We start from the raw sequence: 23,838 nt of genomic DNA on the forward strand, positions 1-23,838 counted from the left end.
TATACATTGTAATACAGGGGGTATACAGTATACAGGGAGTGAGAAACATTGTAATACAGGGGGTATACAGTATACAGGGAGTGAGAAACATTGTAATACAGGGGGTATACAGTATACAGGGAGTGATATACAGTGTAATACAGGGGGTATACAGTATACAGGGAGTGAGATACATTGTAATACAGGGGGTATACAGTATACAGGGAGTGATATACAGTGTAATACAGGGGTGTACAGTATGCAGGAAGTGATATACAGTGTAATACAGGGGGTATACAGGGAGTGAGATACAGTGTAATACAGGGGGTATACAGTACACAGGGAGTGAGATACATTGTAATACAGGGGGTATACAGTATACAGGGAGTGAGATACAGTGTAATACAGGGGGTATACAGTATACAGGGAGTGAGATACATTGTAATACAGGGGGTATACAGTATACAGGGAGTGAGACACAGTATAATACAGGGGTATATAGTATACAGGGAGTGAGATACAGTGTAATACAGGCGGTATACAGTATACAGGGAGTGAGATACATTGTAATACAGGGGGTGTACAGTATACAGGGAGTGAGATACATTGTAATACAGGGGTATACAGTATACAGGGAGTGAGATACATTGTAATACAGGGGGTATACAGTATACAGGGAGTGATATACATTGTAATACAGGGGGTATACAGTATACAGGGAGTGAGATAGAACCACGAATGCTGAATAAGCAATAAGAGAGCATAAACCCCTGATGGGTTCCCCAGGTTACGCTGGAAGGTCAGCTGATATGCTAATAGGATGGGCACAAGGCCTATCAGAGCAGTGGGAGGGTGCACTGCAGACAGGGAAGAAAAGGAATATGCTTACAGGAAGTCCTTCTGCTTCCTCTGTCTGGAAAAGCTGGTAAGTAAGGCACAAGCTGGATCTTATACTGTCTCTCTATCATTGCTAAATCTTTCTAAAATCTTTTCACCTTCTCTCTCCCTTTTCTGTCCCTCTCTTTCTATCTGTGTACAAGTCAGTGTAACATAGAGACAGTTAGAGCCCAGTGTAACACACAGACAGTCAGAGCCCAGTGTAACACACAGACAGTCAGAGCCCAGTGTAGCACACAGTCAGAGCCCAGTTTAACACACAGACAGACAGAGCCCAGTGTAGCACACAGACAGCTACATAAGGCTAATTTACTGCATCTTTAATTACTGAATCTATAATTAAAAGTACAGCAAAGCCCATCAAATACAGATCTAATGAAATGAAAGTATGCACTGCCTAGCCAAAGTCTATGTGTGGGGTGTCTGTGAGTGAGCATGCTGCTCACCTTTCTGTGATACTATCACTATACTATTAGTCCAGATGCCCAAACATTTACTGCTGCTGCTGCTGTTACTGAGTCCTGAGCATACTGCTGTGCTAAATCTTCTGCTGGGATCTGGGTAGGTGCTCCTGCAGCAGCCATGTTATTAAGCTCTCATGCAGTACACAGGAGGCAGTACATGATTGCCATAGTTGCCAAGTCAGCTTGAAACAAGCGGATTTGGGCTTGTTTTTTTCGTGAGTTGCTTATTTTTTTGATGGTTGCTTGTTGCTTGTTTTTGGGCTTATAATTTTTTTTAGTAGCTTGTTTTGGGCTTGTTTTATTTTGGGCTTCTCTGTAATTCAGTTATTCAGCACAGAGATAAGGGACAAACACAGGTGAGAACTAGGCTTATAGAAATGGTAATGACTCCCATTATCCATGTTGCTGCTTGTGTGTATTCAGTAAGGCTAATCTGATTTTAGCAATGATGCTTGTAGTAAGATTGTTCTATCTTTTCTTAAGATGTCCACACATGGTACAATTTATCCCGCTCACATCGCACAGCACAAAAAGTATGTGCTCACTAGATTGCATTGCAGCGCATTCAAAACGCATGCGATCTAGTACAAAATGTACATCGCCTGTTGCACCGTGTATGGTAAATATTTCTCAGTGTGTACAAAGGACAATGTTCACTTGAGATTTTTCTTTAGAGAAAAAAATGAAAGTAAAATATCTCATATTGGGGCAGATGTATGATGGCGCGCTATGGGGGAGAAGGGGAAATCAGTGCATGTTATGTGCACCGATACCGCTTCTCCCCCATGTAAGAAGGAGCCGGTGTGCACAGGCCGCTATGTAAGGTAAATGTATGAACGGTCCACAGCGCTGACTGTCCCGCCCCCTGCCGCTATCCGCTTCAACAGCTGCAGGGTGACAAAGCCCTATACCCAAAACAGTGACATCACTGTCCCTGCTGCTGGCTTCAGGCTGCGCTGGGATCTCACGTGAGTAGTGAGGTCTCGCGCATGCCCAGTACAGCCGGCCATGGGGAAGAAGTCAGCGCGCAAGTTTGTGTTCGCCCGCTTCGGCAGACAAGATGTTAATACATCTTGTCGATGTCCCTTCCTGCTTTGCCTCATCAATGAGGCGAAGCAGGAAGTGTTATAGTATTCTTTAAAAATCAGTTTTGTGCTGATAAAATATCATTGTAAAGACATTACATGTAGATTGTATAAATAATACGTAAAATATAGTCAAATGTAAGTTGGGCTTGTTTTGGGACTTTTTAGGATTAGATTGGGCTTGTTTTGGGCTTGTTTTTTGGTCATCAGTTGCTTGTTTTACGTTTCAGAGTTGGCAACACTGATGATTGCTGCCACAGGTGGCAGTGCTGAGCTCAGACATGGTCTGGACTCTGCGGATCTACATTGTGCTGATGACTCATGAGTCCTGCAAATAGTTCAGTAGTTCAGTTAGTTCACTTCCTACAGATCCCTAAACTAATCTCTGACGCATACAGCCATAATGAGACTGTACAGTGCCTCTGGGCTGCCATGTGTGGTACTGCCGTGCTCAGGCACATGTATTGTGTGTATGGAGCAGAACTATAGTATGCACTGCCATGCTGCCTTCATATTAGGTCACGAGCTACACTCCCAATCATGTATAGTATGTTATATACTGTAGCTCTGTTTACTCCACAGGACAAAGAGGGATATGTATGAACCTAATAATACATAAAGTGGAGCAGTTTCCCCTAGCAGCCGATCGGCTTAGGTCACATTTTAGACTGTGGAAGATAAATGACAGAAACTGACTGGATATTTTGCAAACTCTTTACTTTATCTCTCTCTAAAGTCAGTTACATTGGGGAAAAGGGACATGTTAAATACTGTATTTTAAAAGCAAAATAGTGACAGTATATAACTCTGAATTTGGGTATTTTACTTGCATATTATGGAAGTTAAAATAATAACCAAAATGGGATAAATATTGCAGAGCTAAACAATGAATAGGTCCCTATAGTGCGCTTTCGCACTGCCTAAACGTTTTTACAAAGCTGTATTTTAAGGCGGTATTCAAGACGGGTCTGAGCCTTAACATTGCAGTAGATTGCCGCTTTGAATGCCATTTGAATACCATTCACATCAATCAACCCGTTTGATCCCCTCAACACGTTTCAAGGCAGAAGGCAGGGGACGGGTCTGTAGTCTGATGTTTTTTTTTTTTGCTAAATACCGTTTCGAGCCATTCTCACTGCATAAAAAATGGCCCTAAAACGTGTAGGACCGTTTTGGAATATCGGTTATCTTTCACCGGTAAATCAACTCTGGCACTTTCTGTTTGCCTTAAACGTGTTTAAATTGTGAAACAACGGCAATATACCGTTTTACAAGTGCAGTGTGAAGGGGGTATAAGGTTGCTGTATAATTTACTGCTTCTAAAATAGGTTTAATAAATCAGATTATTTCCCATCTGATCATTCTAACAAGAATATTACTCCTCCAATGAGCTAGTATTAGAAATCCCTGCTCTGCGTGTAATAATGTAGTTTGGTTCATCTAGTTCTAATCACTCCTCTCAGTCTCTGATGGAATAGTGAGCCGGACAGACTGCCGTATGTATGCTCGAGTGTAGGTCGTCACGAATAAAAGCCTAAGCACCTAAGTCTACATCAAAAACTGGGAAAGCTTATTGACTCGAGTGGGACCCTCACTTGAGTATAAGCCGAGACGGGCATTTTCAGCATAAAAAAAATGTTCTCAAAAAGTGGGCTTATACTTGAGTATATATATATATATGGTAGTCTTCTGAGCTCATCTTTTGGGTGAACTAGATCATAATGAAATAGTCACAAAATTAACTAGATTTCCCATCACTAAGGGGTAGGCCATGGCAATGGCGCCAGGACCTCCTGGCAGCCTGGGGGGTTAGGCAGAGCTAGTGCCCATGGCGCAACTACCCCGGGGTGCGGCAGGGCCGCCTGGATGATACCACTGCCCAGTCCCCGCCATTGCAGACACCGGGTAGTAGTAGTACGTTTATTTATAAGGCGCCTCAAAGTGTCCGCAGCGCCGTACATAGCAAAAAAAAAAAACTAATTACAAGGTAACGTACAGGGTGTGTAGAAAGATACAGTATAAATAGGGGTATAGCTGGTAGAACTAAAATCAGCATCAGTTCAGAAGTAGGTGTCAAAATAGTCAAGGAGACCGAAGATGAAGTAGAGGAAGGGAAGAACAGGACAGGAGCACAGGTGAGGTAATGAGGTAGGGTGAGTACGTGAGGAAGGAGGGCCCTGCTCATAAGAGTTAACATACTAAAAATAGGTGGGTGGACGAACGAAATACAATAGGATAAGTAGGAACGGAGGGGAACGGAGGCAGGATAGGAGGATCAAAAGAGGTTAGGAGGAGGGATAGGCTAGTCGAAAAAAGTGGGTTTTGAGGGAGCGCTTGAAGGAGGTAAGGGAATCAGATAGCCTGATGGGTGGCGGGAGGTTGTTCCAGTGCAGGGGGGCAGCGCGAGAGAAATCTTGGACACGGGAGTGGGAGGAGGTGATTAGGTGAGAGGTCAGTCGGCGGTCAGCGATGGAGCGAAGAGGACGGGAGGGAGTGTGGATAGAGATCAGTGAAGAGAGGTAGGGAGCTGTGGAGGAGGAGAGAGCCTTGTAGGTGGTGGTGAGGAGTTTAAAGAGAACTCGGAAAGGAATGGGGAGCCAGTGAAGAGATAAACAGAGGGGGGAGGCGGAGGTAGAGCGGCGGGAGAGGAAGATGAGCCTAGCAGCAGCGTTAAGAATGGATTGGAGAGGTGCGAGGCGGGTGAGAGGTAGCCCAGAGAGAAGGATGTTGCAGTAGTCAAGGCGGGAGATGACAAGAGAGTGAATGAGAATTTTGGTCGCGTCAGTGGAGAGGAATGGTCTGATGCGTGAGATGTTGCGTAGGTGAAAGCGGCAAGACTGTGAGAGAGCACGAATGTGGGGGGTGAAAGAGAGGGAGGAGTCAATGATGACACCGAGGCAGCGCGTTTGGTCGGTGGACGTGATCTCGGTTTCACCAATGCTGATGGAGATAGTGGGAGAAGAGGGGATGTTCGGGGGATGGAAGATTAGAAGTTCAGTTTTAGCCATGTTTAGTTTCAGGAAGCGTTGGGTCATCCAGGCTGAGATGGCCGTGAGGCATTCGGAGACCTTGGACAGAAGTGATGGGGATAAGTCGGGGGAGGAGAGATAGATTAGGGTATCATCAGCATAAAGGTGGTAATGAAAACCATAGGAGCTGATGAGGGTGCCCAGAGAGGTGGTGTAGAGGGAAAAGAGGAGAGGGCCAAGGACTGACCCTTGGGGAACACCGACTGGCTGGGGGGTAGTAGGAGAGGAGGAGCTCGGAGTGGAGACGGAGAAGGAGCGATCGGAGAGGTATGAGGTGAACCAGGAGAAGACCGTGCCAGTGATGCCAAAGGAGCGGAGGGTGTTGAGCAGGAGAGGGTGGTCAACAGTGTCAAAGGCAGCCGACAGATCAAGCTGGATGAGGATAGAGAAGAGGCCTTTGGATTTAGCCGATAGTAGATCGTTAGTGACTTTGGTCAGGGCAGTTTCAGTGGAATGTAAAGGGCGGAACCCGGATTGGAGGGGGCTAGAATGGAGTTAGCAGTAAGGTGGCTTAGGAGACGATTATAGGTCAGACGTTCTAGGAGTTTGGAGGCAAAAGGGAGGAGGGAGATGGGCCTGTAGTTGGATGGAGAGTTGGGGTCCAGATTTGTTTTTTTGAGAATTGGGGAGACAAGAGCGTGTTTGAAGGAGGAAGGGAAGATCCCAGAGGATAGGGAAAGATTAAAGAGGTGAGCCAGGTGAGAGCAGACTGATGGACTGAGACGACGGATAATATTGGAGGGGATTGGATCAAGCGGGCAGGTGGAGGGAGAAGCGGATTGAAGGATAGAGTGGACTTCAGCAGCAGTGGTGGGGTAAAATGAGGACAGGGGTTGGAAGGAGGGGAGTTGAGATGTAGGAGGGGAGGAGGGAGAGGGTGAGGTCATGGCAGCAGTGATGGCAGTCCTGAGAGAGGAGATTTTGGTTGAAAAGTAGGTAGCAAAATCAGCGGCTACGATGGAGGACGGAAGAGCTGGAGGAGGGGGGGAGAGCAAGGAGTTGAAGGTGGCGAAGAGCCTGCGGGGATTGGATGATTGGGAAAGGATGAGGGACTTAAAGTAGGATTCCTTGGCCAGAGCAAGGGCAGAGCTGAAGGAGGAAAGAATGAATTTGAAATGGAGATAATCCGCAAGGGAGCGTGATTTCTTCCAGAAGCGCTCAGCAGTGCGAGAGCACTTTTTAAGGAATCGGGTGATAGGTGAGTGCCACGGTTGGGGGTTGGAGCATCGAAGGGGGATAGAGGAGGGAGGGCAGGCAGAGTTTAATGCCGAAGATAGGGTGTCATTATAGAGGGAGGCAGCGAGGTTCGGGCAGGACATGAGGGCGATTGGGGCGAGAAGAGGACACAGCGTGTTTGAGAAGGCAGCAAGATCAAGTGTGTTGACGTTATGCCGTGAGACAATGCGCTTGGGAGGGGGGGTGGGAGAGGGGGAAGCAGTGAGGGAGAAGGAGATGAGGTGATGGTCAGAAAGAGGAAAAGCTGAGATAGTGTAGTCAGTAAGGGAACAAGAGCGAGAGAAGACGAGATCGAGGGAGTGTCCTTGGATGTGGGTGGGAGAGGTAGTCCACTGAGATAGGCCAAGAGAGGAGCAGAGAGAGAGGAGTTTGGAGGTGCCAGGATCAGCGGGGTTATCCAAGGGGATGTTAAAGTCACCAAGAATGACAGATGGCAGGTCAGAGGAGAGGAAGTGTGGAAGCCAGGCGGCGAAGTTGTCAAGAAATTATGAGATAGGGCCAGGGGGGCGGTAGATTACAGCGACACGGAGGTGGTAGGGGTAGAATAGACGGATAGAGTGAGACTCAAAGGAGGAGAAAAGGAGAGAGGGTTCAGGGTGAATGACACTGTGGGTGCATGAGGCTGAGAGGAGAAAACCCACACCGCCACCTTGGCGACCGTCAGGCCTGGGAGTGTGAGAGAAAGAGAGGCCACCGTGGGAGAGAGCAGCTGGAGAGACAGAATCAGAGGTGGAGAGCCAGGTCTCGGTGATAGCAAGGAGGTGGAATGCTCTAGAGATGAATAGGTCATGGATGGCAGGGAGTTTGTTGCAGATGGATCTGGCGTTCCATAGTGCACAGGAAAGAGGGGGGGTGGGTTGTGTATTTATGTGGATAAGGTTTTTGGGATTGCAGAAGCGAGGGGGGGTCATTGGGAGGGTGGGGGTGCGGGGGCGAGTGGTCAGGATAGGTATGGGATGGGAGGGGGGAGGAGCAGTTGGAGAAAGTGAAGTTGAGAGATTAACAGCCATGAGGAACCGAAGGTGAGAGGGTAGGTTAGTGAAAGCAGACAGAGGGATTTGGGAGGACAGACAGCGTCTGTAGTAAATTTGGTAGAAAACAGAGTGAGAGAGAAGGTAACAGGCAAGGAACTACTGTCAGAGAGGAGACCAGTGGGTAAAATCAGGTAAATTAAGTATGAAACAACAACAAGTGAGAGGATGAAGGGAACAGAGAAGGTCAGAAGTGAGGCAAATGTGAGCAGGCGTGAAGAGGGAAACAGGGTGCGATAAATGTGTGGCAAAGATAAGAGAAAATAATAGTGAATGAGTAAAAATGACATACAATGTTGGAAAAATATAGATACAATGAATTTAAATGTCAAAATTGAGCAACAGGTTACAATAGGATAGAAAGAAGATGAATATATTACAATAAAACAGAATATGAAAATTTAGACTGTTCAAACTCACCTTTTTCAGTATTCTAACTCACCTGCTTCAGTTTCCAACTCACTTAAGTAATCAAGCTTCACTTTAGTAATGCAAGCTTCCCTCTCAATGAGCACGCTGTGTGCGGGAGGTGCAGCATCTTGGCGTGATGGTCAATGCTGTGAGGCAGGCTTCGACCTCCATAAGGGGCACCACCATATTATATAGTGAGGCCGTTTGAGGCAGGGGGCGGGGTACTCCTGCCACGAGCACTGCACATCCCTCTGGCATTCCCAGACTGGCCTGCGGGGTGACGTGTGACAGGGATGTAGGGCTGGTAGTGCAGGCTACTGGGGACGGCCACCCCCCCTATTGTGGGACCCCCATTCACTCCTGTCCATCCCCAGGGACATGCCTCCTGCAGGACCGGCCAGGCGACAATGGCTGCGGAGGACCAGGCTGGTCCCTCAGTGCAGCGCTAAAGGGGGGTCTAGGGTAGTTCCCGAAAATACTTCCCCTCTGTTGGCTGATGCGGTGTAGGGCCCCTGCCACCTACTTCCGGTAAGGGAGTACAGCAGTTTATGGCCCTTCTGAATTCCTTCATGGACCACATTTCTGGGCTTTCCCCTACTGGGGCTCTGCCAGCTCCCAACCCTGTTATTTTGCCTGCCCCTGCTGAGCTGCCTGGGGTTACAGCCTCTTCACAGGTGGCGCCCGTAATTGTGTCCCCAACATGTGCCGTGGCACGGGAGCTCAGGCCGTTTGCCACTTAGGCCTCGCAGGGCGGGCCAGCTCCTCCTCTGGCGGTTGTTCCTGGAACCTCGGCTGTCGGGACCCCTGGCATGTCCACAGAGGTGAGCCTCATGCCGGCGGCAGACACTTCAGGTGATTAGCCTGGAATGGAGGGGTTAGCTATGCGGGCTATCATGCCCAGGACACTGTGGTGCTATCAGGAAGGATGGCACGAGTGGGAACAGTTTAGGCTGTCTGCCCCTCATGCAGGTAAGACACCTGGTGCGGCTATGGTGGCCTTTGTCTGGAGTTTGTACTCCTTGGGGTGTTGTTGCCTCAGTACGCAGGATGCTGGCAGGGGTGTCTTTCTTTTTGTCTCTGCATGGTAGGGCGGACCCGTCCCGGTCCTTTCTGGTGTCCAGTGCGTTGCGTGGATGGCTGTGCGCCTCGCCGGCACTCCCAGACTGCAGGCGACCAATTGATTTGACATTGCTCCCAGCCTTGCTGGGTGCCCTGAGGGACATTTGCTGGCCTGACTATGAGGTCCTGTTGTTCCGAATGGCGTATGCAATGGCTTATCATGGTGCCTTCAGGTTTGGGGAGCTGGTGGCGCCGTCAAAGCGAATGCCCTCACCACTGACCGTGGATGACCTGGTGGTCCATGTGGATTCGGTGCTATGTCACCTGCGCCGTTCCAAGACTAGCCAGGCTGGTAGGGGGCGGTGGCTGTCTTTGCTCCCATGTGCGGTGGAAGGGGTGTGCCCCGTGGCGTTGGTTACGGCCTTCGTGCAGGTGCACCCAGACCTAACGGGTGCATGGCTGATGCATGATGATGGGTCACCGCTCACCAAGTATCAGTTTTGCCACGGATTGGGACAGGCGCTGGAGGCCACGGGTCTCGATCCAAAGGAATTTGGGTCGCATTCCTTTCGGATTGGGGCTGCTACCTCGACGGCTGCGGAGGGCCGCTCCGACGCAGAGATTCAATCTTTGGGTCGATGGCGCTCGGCAGCATTCCGAAGGTACATTCGGCCAGCCTTATCTGTCACTTTTCACCATGGTCGACTGGACGCATAAGCGCTCGTCAACTTCCAGTGGGGGCCTTGAGGTGTGTTTTCACATCCGTCTGGGGGCACAATTCGGCTATAATTACAATCTGGCATGGCGTACTTGTTAGTTTACTCCAGACGGTGTGTTTTGTGCCTCAAGAGCTGGTCGGCCACGGTTTTTCTCATTCCTCTCTCCTAACAAGTGGGGTGAGTGTGTGGTATGCAAGCTTGTCGACATCCTTCTAAATTCTCTATAAATATTTCAGGTCGACAGGACGTTAAGTCCATATGGATGATGGGACGTTACTTTGTGTTTTGGGCTTCTAGGGCGAACATCGCCTTTGATGTACGTGTGTTCCGTCGGGCTGGGGAGGTTAGGTGGCCGGGTGAGAGAGGTATGTGGTGGAAAGGACTGCAGGCTGGGCTGATTCGAGCCCTGCGAAATTTTGGGGTCCCGAGAGTCATTATATTCCACCTGGGTGGCAATGACTTAGGGCGGGTGAACGCTCTTGAGCTACGCTCTGTGATTGTGCGGGACCTCTATTTTATTTCGCTGTATTTGCCAGCATGTAAGTTGGTGTGGTCCTCCATTATATCGAGGATTGTGTGGAGAAATGCAGTGTCCTGCCCCCGCCTGGAGCGTTTACGGAAGACGGTGAACGCTGCAGTTGAGAAGTACCTGCTGACCAATGGCGGGGGTGTTATTCGCCATGACGCCATCAGCTTTCAGCGGAGTGCGCTGTATAGAAGCGATGGTGTTCATCTGAGCCCGGAGGGCGTGGCTCTGTTTTTGGGCGATGTTTTTAGCTGGTTAGATACACAGTGCTGAGCGTTTCCTACTCGGTGGCGGTGCTGCGGCTTAGGGCCTAGCTTTGGCGGTAAAGAACGGTCATCCTTGTAAGATCTTGAGGTGTGTGTGTAGATAGTGGGGTGTCGCTCTCCCCTGACATCTATGGTCATCGGCCATGCTTCCGCCCGGGGGGTGGTCACCACTAGCACGAGTGGATGACCGGGGAGAGTGATCACCAGCGATGGTGTGTATGGTAAACATCTTTAACCCCACTTTCCTATAGTGACCGTTCTTTGGTGCCGCCACCATTATATATATAGTTTAGTTTAATTGTCAAAATAAATTGACATTCATTTTGAAACGCCAGCACTTGTGTCTGTTTCTTTTTTATTAGATAAGTTTAGTTATTAAGGTTTAGGTTAAGTTTATGGTGAGTTGAAAGGTGTAGACCTGGGGGATACCTGATGGGGAGTTTAACAGTGTAATACAGGGGTATACAGTATACAGGGAGTGAGATACAGTGTAATACAGGGGTATACAGTATACAGGGAGTGAGATACATTGTAATACAGGGGGTATACAGTATACAGGGAGTGAGATACAGTGTAATACAGGGGGTATACAGTATACAGGGAGTGATATACAGTGTAATACAGGGGGTATACAGTATACAGGGAAGTGATATACAGTGTAATACAGGGGGTATACAGTATACAGGGAGTGATATACAGTGTAATACAGGGGGTATACAGGGAGTGAGATACAGTGTAATACAGGGGGTATACAGGGAGTGAGATACATTGTAATACAGGGGGTATACCGTATACAGGGCGTGAGATACATTGTAATACAGGGGTATACAGTATACAGGAAGTGATATACAGTGTAATACAGGGGGTATACAGTATACAGGGAGTGAGATACATTGTAATACAGGGGGTATACAGGGAGTGATATACATTGTAATACAGGGGGTATACAGTATACAGGGAGTGAGATACAGTGTAATACAGGGGGTATACAGTATTCAGGGAGTGATATACATTGTAATACAAGGGAATACAGTATACAGGGAGTGATATACAGTGTAATACAGGGAGTATACAGGGAGTGAGATACAGTGTAATACAGGGGGTATACAGTATACAGGGAGTGAGATACAGTGGAATACAGGGGGTATACAGTATACAGGGATTGAGATACATTGTAATACAGGGGTATACAGTATACAGGAGTGAGATACATTGTAATACAGGGGGTATACAGTATACAGGGTGTGAGATACATTGTAATAAAGGGGGTATACAGTATACAGGGAGTGAGATACAGTGTAATACAGGGGGTATACAGGGAGTGAGATACAGTGTATACAGGGAGTGAGATATAGTGTAATACAGGTGGTATACAGGGAGGGAAAAACATTGTAATACAGGGGGTATACAGTATACAGGGAGTGAGATACATTGTAATACAGGGGGTATACAGCAGGGTTGCCGACCCTCCCGGAATTTCCGGAAGTCTCCCAAATTCGGGCACCCCTCCCGGCCCCCCGGTAGGATGGGCAACCCTCCCGGATTCAGGGGGGGACCCCCGCTGTCCCCCGGATCGCGGCATTAAAATGCCGCAATCCTCGGGTCTCAGAGGAGGGGGCGGAGCTAAAACGGCACAATTGCGTCATTTTAGCCCCGCCCCCTCCACAGAGATCCGTGAATTTGTTACTTTAACAGCATGGGGGTGGGGCTTAGTGATGTCACTCGTAAGCCCCGCCCCTGAGCGGCTACTGAAACTCTCCTCTTCGGGTTTCTCCTGGAGAGGAGAATCTTAAAGACGGCAACCCTGGTATACAGTATACAGGGAGTGAGAAACATTGTAATACAGGTGGTATACAGTATACAGGGAGTGAGAAACTTTGTAATACAGGTGGTATACAGTATACAGGGAGTGAGAAACATTGTACTTCAGGGGGTATACAGTATACAGGGAGTGAGATACATTGTAATACAGGGGGTATACAGAATACAGGGAGTGATATACATTGTAATACAGGGGGTATACAGTATACAGGGAGTGATATACATTGTAATACAGGGGGTATACAGTGTACAGAGAGTGAGATACATTGTAATACAGGGGGTATACAGTATACAGGGAGTGAGATACATTGTAATACAGGGGGTTTACAGTATACAGGGAGTGAGATACATTGTAATACAGGGGGTATACAGTATACAGGGAGTGAGAAACATTGTAATACAGGGGGTATACAGTATACAGGGAGTGAGATACATTGTAATACAGGGGGTATACAGAATACAGGGAGTGATATACATTGTAATACAGTGGTATACAGTATACAGGGAGTGAGAAACATTGTAATACAGGGGGTATACAGTGTACAGGGAGTGAGATACATTGTAATACAGGGTGTATACAGTATACAGGGAGTGATATACAGTGTAATACAGGGGGTATACAGTATACAGGGAGTGATATTGTAATACAGGGGATACACTGTATACAGGGAGTGAGATACATTGTAATACAGGGGTTATACAGGGAGTGAGATACATTGTAATACAGGGGGTATACAGTATACAGGGATTGAGATACATTGTAAGACAGGGGGTATACTGTATACAGGGAGTGAGATACAGCGTAATACAGGGGGTATACATTACACAGGGAGTGATATACAGTGTAATACAGGGGGTATACAGTATACAGGGAGTGAGATACATTGTAATACAGGGGGTATACAGGGAGTGAGATACAGTGTAATACAGGGGTATACAGTATACAGGGAGTGAGATACATTGTAAGACAGGGGTATGCAGTATACAGGGAGTGAGATACATTGTAATACAGGGGATATACAGTATACAGGGAGTGAGATACATTGTAATACAGGGGGTATACAGTATACAGGGAGTGAGATACAGTGTAATACAGGGGGTATACAGTATACAGAGGGTGAGATACATTGTAATACAGGGGGTATACAGGGAGTGATATACAGTGTAATACAGTATACATGGAGTGTGATACATTTTAATACAGGGGTATACAGTATGCAGGGATTGATATACATTGTAATACAGGGGGTATACAGTATACAGGGAGTGAGATACATTGTAATACAGGGGTATACAGTATACAGGGAGTGAGATACATTATAATACAGGGGTATAAAGTATACAGGGAGTGAGATACATTGTAATACAGGGGGTATACAGTATACAGGGAGTGATATACAGTGTAATACAGGGGGTATACAGTATACATGGAGTGAGATACATTGTAATACAGAGGTAGACAGTATACAGGGTGTGAGATACATTGTAATACGGGGGTATACAGTATACAGGGAGTGTGATACATTGTAATACAGGAGGTATACAGTATACAGGGAGTGATATACATTGTAATACAGGGGGTATACAGTATACAGGGAGTGAGATACAGTTTAATACAGGGGGTATACAGGGAGTGAGATACATTGTAATACAGGGGTATACAGTATACAGGGAGTGATATACAGTGTAATACAGGGGGTATACAGTTTACAGGGAGTGATTTACAGTGTAATACAGGGGGTACACAGTATACAGGGAGTGAGATACATTGTAATACAGGGGGTATACAGTATACAGGGAGTGAGATACAGTTTAATACAGGGGGTATACAGGGAGTGAGATACATTGTAATACAGGGGTATACAGTATACAGGGAGTGATATACAGTGTAATACAGGGGGTATACAGTTTACAGGGAGTGATTTACAGTGTAATACAGGGGGTACACAGTATGCAGGGAGTGAGATACATTGTAATACAGGGGTATACAGTATACAGGGAGTGAGATACAGTGTAATACAGGGGTATACAGGGAGTGAGATACATTGTAATACAAGGGTATACAGGGGGTATTCAGTTTACAGGGAGTGATTTACAGTGTAATACAGGGGGTACACAGTATACAGGGAGTGAGATACATTGTAATACAGGGGGTATACAGTATACAGGGAGTGATATACATTGTAATACAGGGGTATACAGTATACAGGGAGTGATATACAGTGTAATACAGGGGGTACACAGTATACAGGGAGTGAGATACATTGTAATACAGGGGGTATACAAGGAGTGAGATACATTGTAATACAGGGGTATATAGTATACAGGGAGTGAGATACAGTGTAATACAGGGGGTGTACAGTATACAGGGAGTGAGATACATTGTAATACAGGGGGTATACAGTATACAGGGAGTGAGATACATTGTAATACAGGGGGTATACAGTATACAGGAAGTGAGATACATTGTAATACAGGGGGTACACAGTATACAGGGAGTTATATACAGTGTAATACAGGGGTATACAGTATACATGGAGTGATATACAGTGTAATAAAGGGGGTATATAGTATACAGGGAGTTAGATACAGTGTAATACAGGGGGTATACAGTATACAGGGAGTGAGATAGTGTAATACAGGGGGTATATAGTATACAGGGAGTGATATTCAGTGTAATACAGGGGATATACAGTATACAGGGAGAGATATACAGTGTAATACAGTATACAGGGAGTGAGATACAGTGTAATACAGGGGGTATACATGGAGTGAGATACAGTGTAATACAGGGGGTATATAGTATACAGGGAGTGAGATACAGTGTATTACAGGGGGTATACAGTATACAGGGAGTGATATACAGTGTAATACAGGGGGTATACAGTATACAGGGAAAGATATACAGTGTAATACAGTATACAGGGAGTGAGATACAGTGTAATATAGGGGGTATACAGTATACAGGGAGTGAGATACAGTGTAATACAGGGGGTATATAGTATACAGGGAGTGAGATACAGTGTATTACAGGGGGTATACAGTATACAGGGAGTGATATACAGTGTAATACAGGGGGTATACAGGGAGTGAGATACAGTGTAATACAGGGGGTATACAGGAGTGAGATACAGTGTAATACAGGGGGTATACAGTATACAGGGAGTGAGATACATTGTAATACAGGGGGTGTACAGTATACAGGGAGTGATATACAGTGTAATACAGGGGGTATACAGTATACAGGGAGTGAGATACCTTGTAATTCCCAGGTCTGGGCATATGCTGTGTAACTGCTTCAGCAGAGAGTAACAGGACAGTTGTGTTACATGAATACAGCCATATACAGGGGGTATACAGTATACAGGGAGTGATATACAGTGTAATACAGGGGGTATACAGTATACAGGGAAAGATATACAGTGTAATACAGTATACAGGGAGTGAGATACAGTGTAATATAGGGGGTATACAGTATACAGGGAGTGAGATACAGTGTAATACAGGGGGTATATAGTATACAGGGAGTGAGATACAGTGTATTACAGGGGGTATACAGTATACAGGGAGTGATATACAGTGTAATACAGGGGGTATACAGGGAGTGAGATACAGTGTAATACAGGGGGTATACAGGAGTGAGATACAGTGTAATACAGGGGGTATACAGTATACAGGGAGTGAGATACATTGTAATACAGGGGGTGTACAGTATACAGGGAGTGATATACAGTGTAATACAGGGGGTATACAGTATACAGGGAGTGAGATACCTTGTAATTCCCAGGTCTGGGCATATGCTGTGTAACTGCTTCAGCAGAGAGTAACAGGACAGTTGTGTTACATGAATACAGCCATATACAGGGGGTATACAGTATACAGGGAGTGATATACATTGCAATACAGGGGGTATACAGGGAGTGAGATACATTGCAATACAGGGGGTATACAGTATACAGGAAGTGTGATACATTGTAATACAGGGGGTATACAGTACACAGGAAGTGTGATACATTGTAATACAGGTTGTATACAGTATACAGGGAGTGAGATACAGTGTAATACAGGGGATATACAGTATACAGGGAGTGAGATACTTTGCAAGAGGGAAAAAGGGTGAAAGTGTATAATGTATATATACGCCAGGGTTGCCGACCCTCTTGGAATTTCCGGGAGTCTCCCGAAAATCGTGTCCCCCCTCCCGGCCCCCGGAAGGGTGGGCAACCCTCCCGGATTCAGGGGGCACCCCCACAATCCTCGGGTCTCAGAGGAGGGGGCGGAGCTAAAATGACACAATCGCGTCATTTTAGCCCCGCCACCTCCACGGAGATCTGTAAATTTTCTGGTTTAGCATCATGGGGCGGGGCTTAGTGATGTCACGCTTAAGCCCCGCCCCCTGAGCGGCTGCTGAACCTCTCCGGGCTTCTCCCGGAGAGGAGAATAACAAAGTAGGCAACCCTGATATACGCTGTGTGCAATATCCTAAGAAAAGGATCCTTATTCCTTCCCCGTAAATACACAAGACATAAAAATTTGAATAATGACACTCAGCCTGCGCTGATAAGTCACAATGATGATATACCTCCATCATTCAAGTAGGGCATAAAAGGATAAAAAAATATATGTATATAGTGAAGTACAGTTGGTTTTATTCACATACATATAAAAAACAATCAATCAATCAATCTGGAGACCCAGCCCCCCAAGACCTAATGGCTTCAGGTGGCCGAGTGCGCATTCCCCGGGCAGGTTGGGATCGTTATGTCTACAGCAAGTTGGTCAACAAGCATTAGGTCGACACCATTAGGTCAACATTCTGAAAGGTCGACAAGTGGCTAGTTCGACAGGTCAATATGAATTTAGGACAACATGGCTTTAGGCCAAGAAAGTCAGCTCCTGATTGGCCAATAGAATCATTCGGATGAGAGGCGCAGAAGATGAAGGATCTCTGCGTCTCTCCAGTGTCTGAGCGGGTACCAGCAGCCGGGAGAAGCGCGACTTGAAGAGAAGATGCCGGGATCCTTCGCCAGAGGACCAGGTGAGTAGGATTTCCTTCCACAGGTACCCCTTTGGATTACTACGGATCCTGGACCCCGGACTCTTCAGCCCTGGAGCCCCGGACCCGGACCAGCCCCGAAACCAAGGCCGTGGAACCAAGCCACCGGACCGGACCCAGGGACCTACCGACGGGCTCAAGATACGTAAGTATCAGTGTGTTTGTGTAATGTATATATTAAACTTTTCTTTTTCTGGCTTGTCAGTGTGTTTATTTAACTATTTCTTGTACTGTGGAACTAAAAGTGCCAGCGGGCCCGTTAATGCCACGCATGCTGGGACTTGTGGTTTTCCAAGTCCCAGCATGCGGGGGCGGCTTGCTGGGACTCATAGTTCCACGGTATAAGACAATCGTTTTTAATCAATTGTTTTACACAAAGATCAGCTCGATGCCCACAGCCCAGGGGCATTTGGCCGCGGGACTTATATAATAAGTGTCCCCCGGCTGTGGCATTACCCTGCTGGCTGGTTGTGCCTGGGGATGGTTCTTATGCCACCCCCTGGGGCTGGTTCTTACGCCACCCCCAGTGGTCAGCCTGGTCAGGTAAGTCCTGGAGGGGGGGTGGCCCTTTATTGGGGGGGTCCCCACTCCCCCAGGCCAGGCTGAATGGTCGGTAGGGTTAATGCTTTGGCCGCGGGACCTTATATAATAAGTGTCCCCCGGCTGTGGCATTACCCTGCCGGCTGGTTGTGCCTGGGGCTGGTTCTTAAAATACGGGGACCCCTACTTATTTTGTCCCCCATATTTTGGGAACCAGCCCTGGCCCTTGAGCCTGGGGCTGGTTTTAAAAAATCAGTGAAGCCCTATTTGTTTCCTGATTTTTTAATACCAGCCCAGCTCTTTCAGCTTGGTGCTGGTTACGGCAGTGGGGGGACACGACGCCGTTTGTTATTTTTAATCCCCCCCTCCTATTTTTTATGGGTTAAAGGGGTTTTTAAACGGCAGTGTGAATGTGCCAAAAACGGCTTTTAAACGGTAAAAGTTCTCTGAAACTGTCTGCTGTATGGGGGCGGACATTTTGTGATAGTCCATTTTTCATATCAGAATGAAGCCAGGACGGGACTCGGGAGCCGGGACCACCGCAGCGCCGACCAGGGCTGCCAAGAGAAGCAGTGGGTGATGCCAGGGGATAGGTCATATGGAAAAGCATTAGGTGATGTAGAGGATGATGAGAAGAAGCAGTGGGTGATGCCAGGGGATAGGTCATATGGGAAAGCGTTAGCTGATGTAGAGGATGATGAGGAGAAGCAGTGGGTGATGCTAGGGGATAGGTGACATGGGAAAGCATTAGGTGATGTAGAGGATGACGAGGAGAAGCAGTGGGTGATGCTAGGGGATAGGTGACATGGGAAAGCAGTAGGTGATGTAGAGGATGACGAGGAGAAGCAGTGGGTGATGCTAGGGGATAGGTGACATGGGAAAGCAGTAGGTGATCCCAGGGGATAGGGGGAGGAAGAGGCACAGTGGGATGGAGAAACACTTGTTGACAGGAGAAGGACATATTGAAGGAAGTGGGTGATAAGGTAGGTGGGGTAGCTGGGGGAGTGATGGCTGGGAGACACTGGGCTGGTATTATGGGATTGTCAATACATGTTGGGACACTAATTTGAGCACTGTCCTGCTGATGTCTTTCTCCTGTTACAGTCACTCTAACAACAGCCTCTCCTCTGCTGTATCACTTCTGCACTGCCAGCAGCAACTCCATCCCCCTGGCCTACACCAGGCAGCTGGCAGATCTGTCCACCACTTTATCTGTCTCCAGGCAGCAGCAGATATCTAACCCTTACTCCACCAGCTCCCATCACCTGCTGCTTCATTCCCCCTCTGCTGGCTCCTCCTGGCATCAACAGATCATCAACTCATCTGCTGACAGGAACACCTTTGCCCCCAACAGCACTCCGCCAGCACCCGGGAGCTTCAGCACTGCCTCCCATAGCCAGATCTCAGCAGCTCAGTCCCCAACTCCAGGAGCTGCAGCACCATCGCTCCTCAGCTGGGGCCCTGCAGCTTCAGCTCTGTCCCCTGCTCTGCCAGCTCCCGGGATCTTCAGCGCCACCCCCTCCCCTCTTCAGCCAGCTCTCAGGAGCTGCAGCTCAGTCCCCATCTCCAGTGGCTGCAGCACCGTCCCTTAGTTGGGGCCCTGCAGCTTCAGCTCTGAACCCTGCTATGCCAGCTCCCAGGAGCTTCAGCACTGCCCCCCCCCCCCCTCAGCCAGCTCTCAGTAGCTGCAGATCAGTCCCTACTCCAGGAGCTGCAGCACCATCCCTCCTCAGCTGGATCCTTGCACCATCCCACCTCCCTGCAGCTTCAGTTCTGTACCCTGCTCTACCAGCACTGCCCCATCAGCAGGGTGTGGTATATGGGTCCGACAGTCGGGATCCCGACAGTCATTATCCCAATGTTGGGATCCTGACTGGCCAGACCAAGACAGCATGGTGAGCACAACAAAGCCCCTTGTGGGTTCACTACGCGAGCCACCTATTCTATTCTCCCTCTATGGGAGGGAAAATAGCCGACGGCCATCGAGAACCCGTCTGTCTGTGTTTTGACAGTCGGGATCCTAACGTTGGATGAATGGCTGTCGGGATCCTGACTGTCGGGACCTCGTCCGGCACCTCATCAGCCAGCTCCCAGCAGCATCTCCCATTTTGAATGCTGCAGCTCTGTCTCCTGCTCTTCTGGCTCCTGGGAGCTTTACCACCACCCTTCATCAGCTGGCTCCCAGTAACTCTGTCTACAGATCGGTCAAACAGCTCTGTCCCCCCTGTTTCTCCTGTCCAGATATTTTTAAATAAAACAACATGTGGGCACGTGCCCTTGTGCCCCCCTCCAAAAAAATCACTCCACTGTAAATGTTTATATACATCAAGCAAGCTGTTTCATCTTTACATTTATGTACAGTAGGTGAGCATTTATTTCTAGTAAATATTTTTTATTATAAACTGTTTAATGGTGCATATCTTTTTCATTATTTTTGTGTATGTATATTATATATATATATATATATATATATATATATATATATATATATATATATATAATGTTCCTTACACAATATAACTCAGACATAACAGTTAGAATATGTTAACTTTTTTTATTTACTTTTTACATTTCTTACAGGACGATTGTACAACATCTTCTGATATTCTTAGTCCAAATCCTGCTCAAGGGACATTGTTCTCTGATCCAGCCAACTAAAGTCATCATTACTTCTTACACCTGGAGGATTAACAGAAGTGACTTTATTTTCTGAATAGAAGAAACATTGAACAATTAATTTTTCCCGTCTCACACATGATGAGTCTCACAGGAGAGAAACCACATGTGTGTTCTGAGTGTGACAAAGGCTTTACATGTATATCACAGCTTCTCATACATCAGAGGATACACACAGGAGAGAAACCATATAAATGTTCTGAATGCAGCAAATGTTTTTCCCAGAAGCATCATCTTGTCCAACATCAGAGGAGTCACACAGGAGAGAAACCATATACATGTTCTGAATGCAGCAAATGTTTTTCCCAGGAGTCATATCTTGTTATACATCAGAGGAGTCACACAGGAGAGAAGTCATATAAATGCTCTGAATGCAGCAAATGTTTTCCCTTCAAGTCACATCTTGTCCAACATCAGAGGATTCACACAGGAGAGAAACCATTTACATGTTCTGAATGCAGCAAGTGTTTTTCCCAGAAGTCAGCACTTGTCCTACATCAGAGGAGCCACACAGGAGAGAAGCCATATAAATGTTCTGAATGCAGCAAATGTTTTCCCAATAAGTCATATCTTGTCAATCATCAGAGGATTCACACAGGAGAGAAACCATATAAATGTTCTGAATGCAGCAAATGTTTTTCCCAGGAGTCACATCTTGTTATACATCAGAGGAGTCACACAGGAGAGAAACCATATAAATGTTCTGAATGCAGCAAATGTTTTCCCCGTAAGTCATATCTTGTTATACATCAGAGGAGTCACTCAGGAGAGAAACCATATAAATGTTCTGAATGCAGCAAATGTTTTCCCAATAAGTCACATCTTGTCAATCATCAGAGGATTCACACAGGAGAGAAACCATATAAATGTGCTGAATGCAGCAAATGTTTTTCCCTTAAGTCAGATCTTGCCATACATCAGAGGATTCACACAGGAGAGAAACCATATAAATGTTCTGAATGCAGCAAATGTTTTCCCCGTAAGTCATATCTTGTCATACATCAGAGGATTCACACAGGAGAGAAACCATATAAATGTTCTGAATGCAGCAAATGTTTTCCCCGTAAGTCATATCTTGTCATACATCAGAGGATTCACACAGGAGAGAAACCATATAAATGTTTTGAATGCAGCAAATGTTTTTCCCATAAGTCACATCTTGTCCTACATCAGAGGAGTCACACAGGAGAGAAACCATATAAATGTTCTGAATGCAGCAAATGTTTTCCCCAGAAGTCACATCTTGTCCGTCATCAGAGGAGTCACACAGGAGAGAAACCATATAAATGTTCTGAATGAGTCACATAATTATGATGAACTCCTACATATGACAGCAGCATGTAGCCCATGAAGTACTTCATGTGTCATACACTGGCTTGGTGGGTATATAAGGTCATTCACTCAATTCTGTCATAAATAAAAGGGGGAATTTATCTGATGTGCAAAGAGGGATAATTATCAGCCTTCGGGCAAGGGTGGCAGTATTTCTGAAACAGCGCAGATTGTGATCTGTTAACATGCCGCTGTGGTTATTGTGTATTGTGACTGGGCAGATGGGACCATTGTGAATAATTGATGTAAGAACTGAGAATCCCCAAATGCCGTTGATGCAAGTGGTGAACGTTGGCTCCAAAGGTGCATGAGGGACATCTGACGTGCTACAGTGGAGCAGCTCACCATCAACATGAACCTGAGGGCTACCAGACAGCTCAGCAATCCCTGCTGCATGTGGGCTCTGCAACTAATGACGATCTCTGCATCTATGTGGAAGTAGGTGTTTTGGCAAAAAAGCTTCAATGTGCCCAGCAGAATTACACCTCTGCTGATTGGCTATGGGTTTTCTTCTCTGATGAGTCACGTTTTCTGCTTCATCAAATGGATGGACGTTGGCATGTCAGATGAGAAACATCTGAGAACAATCACCCTGCAACCATTGCTGGAAGGACACAAGCTGGTGGCGGCAGTGTTATGGTCTGGGGGGTGTTATCATGGCATTCTCTGGACCCAGTCATCCATGTGGCAGCACTCAACCAATTTAGTTATGAATCCATCCTAGCAAATAACATGCAACCATACATGCTGGGGTGGCTGGGATCTTCCAGCAAGATAATGTGACGTCACACAGCTAGAAATGTCTGACCAATACAACCAAGACTTCTATGTACTTCCCCAGGGGTACCCTAGATGCAGGACAGGAGGTGTGAGTCTTGGGAGAGGATGGTCTGGGTGAGTGGAAGGAAACCACGTGAGGTATGAAAGGCCCCCCACAATGCATCCAGGAGAGATCCCAGTAGATAGACTGCAGAGAGATCTCCCAGTGAATAGAGGGAGAATGCAACAAAAAGAATCTCAGTTTGCAACCGCCGCAGTACTGATTCCCAGAATGCACTGGGATGTAATGTATTGCTGTCCCATCATTGTTTATGCTGCTGTTGCCATTGAAGCGACTGAGAGTCAAAGCTGAACTGTTGCAATATGATGTAACCTATATGAAGATTGTGCTGGAGAGAGAATAAGGATTAATATGTGATAACCATGACAATAATTCTGTCTGTACTGTGAATAAACTGCTTGCTGATTGTGACTAGATGGCCTGCTGTTACCAATCTTTCCTCCACTCCAATCCCCCGGCCCGGGAACCACATTTGGCATCCGCAAACAACATTGCAATTTATTTGACAATTTGGGGAAAACTTTATTGGGAGTGGCCCATGAAACCCACCTATCTCTTTTGACTTAGTGAACTGGGGAGGAAGGACCGGCAGTGGCAGGTTCTAAAAGCCCCCATACATTATTCCGGCTTGTCCTAAGGACAAGTCGGACCTGATTTCCCCCTGCAGCTCCCCGGGAGGGGGACACACGTTTTGGCACTTGATGTGCAAAGTTTTGCAAATGATGTATCATTTGCAACTCCCAGGAAGCTGCAAGGTGGAGGAAGCAGGGGGGCGGGGGACATCGAGGTGGCGGGTGGGGGACACTGCGAGGCGGCTGGGGGGGATGCTGCTAGTAGTGCAGAGGCAGTGGACACTTCGGGGGACACAGA

General features: G+C 47.0%; 1 protein-coding gene across 1 annotated transcript; it reads left to right on the forward strand.

The window, feature by feature from the left end:
* The first annotated feature begins 725 nt into the window (after nt 1-725).
* LOC146075873 (uncharacterized) lies at nt 726-23,382 on the forward strand. The gene is made up of 2 exons (XM_083185542.1): nt 726-904; nt 20,700-23,382. The coding sequence occupies exon 2, from the start codon at nt 20,874-20,876 to the stop codon at nt 22,092-22,094; it is 1,221 nt and encodes a 406-aa protein (XP_083041668.1). The 5' UTR covers nt 726-904; nt 20,700-20,873; the 3' UTR covers nt 22,095-23,382.
* The last annotated feature ends 456 nt before the right edge of the window (nt 23,383-23,838 follow it).

The sequence above is a fragment of the Crinia signifera genome, chromosome 4, assembly GCF_055691185.1.
Source record: "Crinia signifera chromosome 4, ASM5569118v1, whole genome shotgun sequence".
NCBI lineage: Eukaryota > Metazoa > Chordata > Amphibia > Anura > Myobatrachidae > Crinia > Crinia signifera.

Bases quoted from the DNA above. Each gene is read 5' to 3' on its own strand.
- LOC146075873 (XM_083185542.1), top strand. From the start codon at position 20,874: ATGATGAGTCTCACAGGAGAGAAACCACATGTGTGTTCTGAGTGTGAC.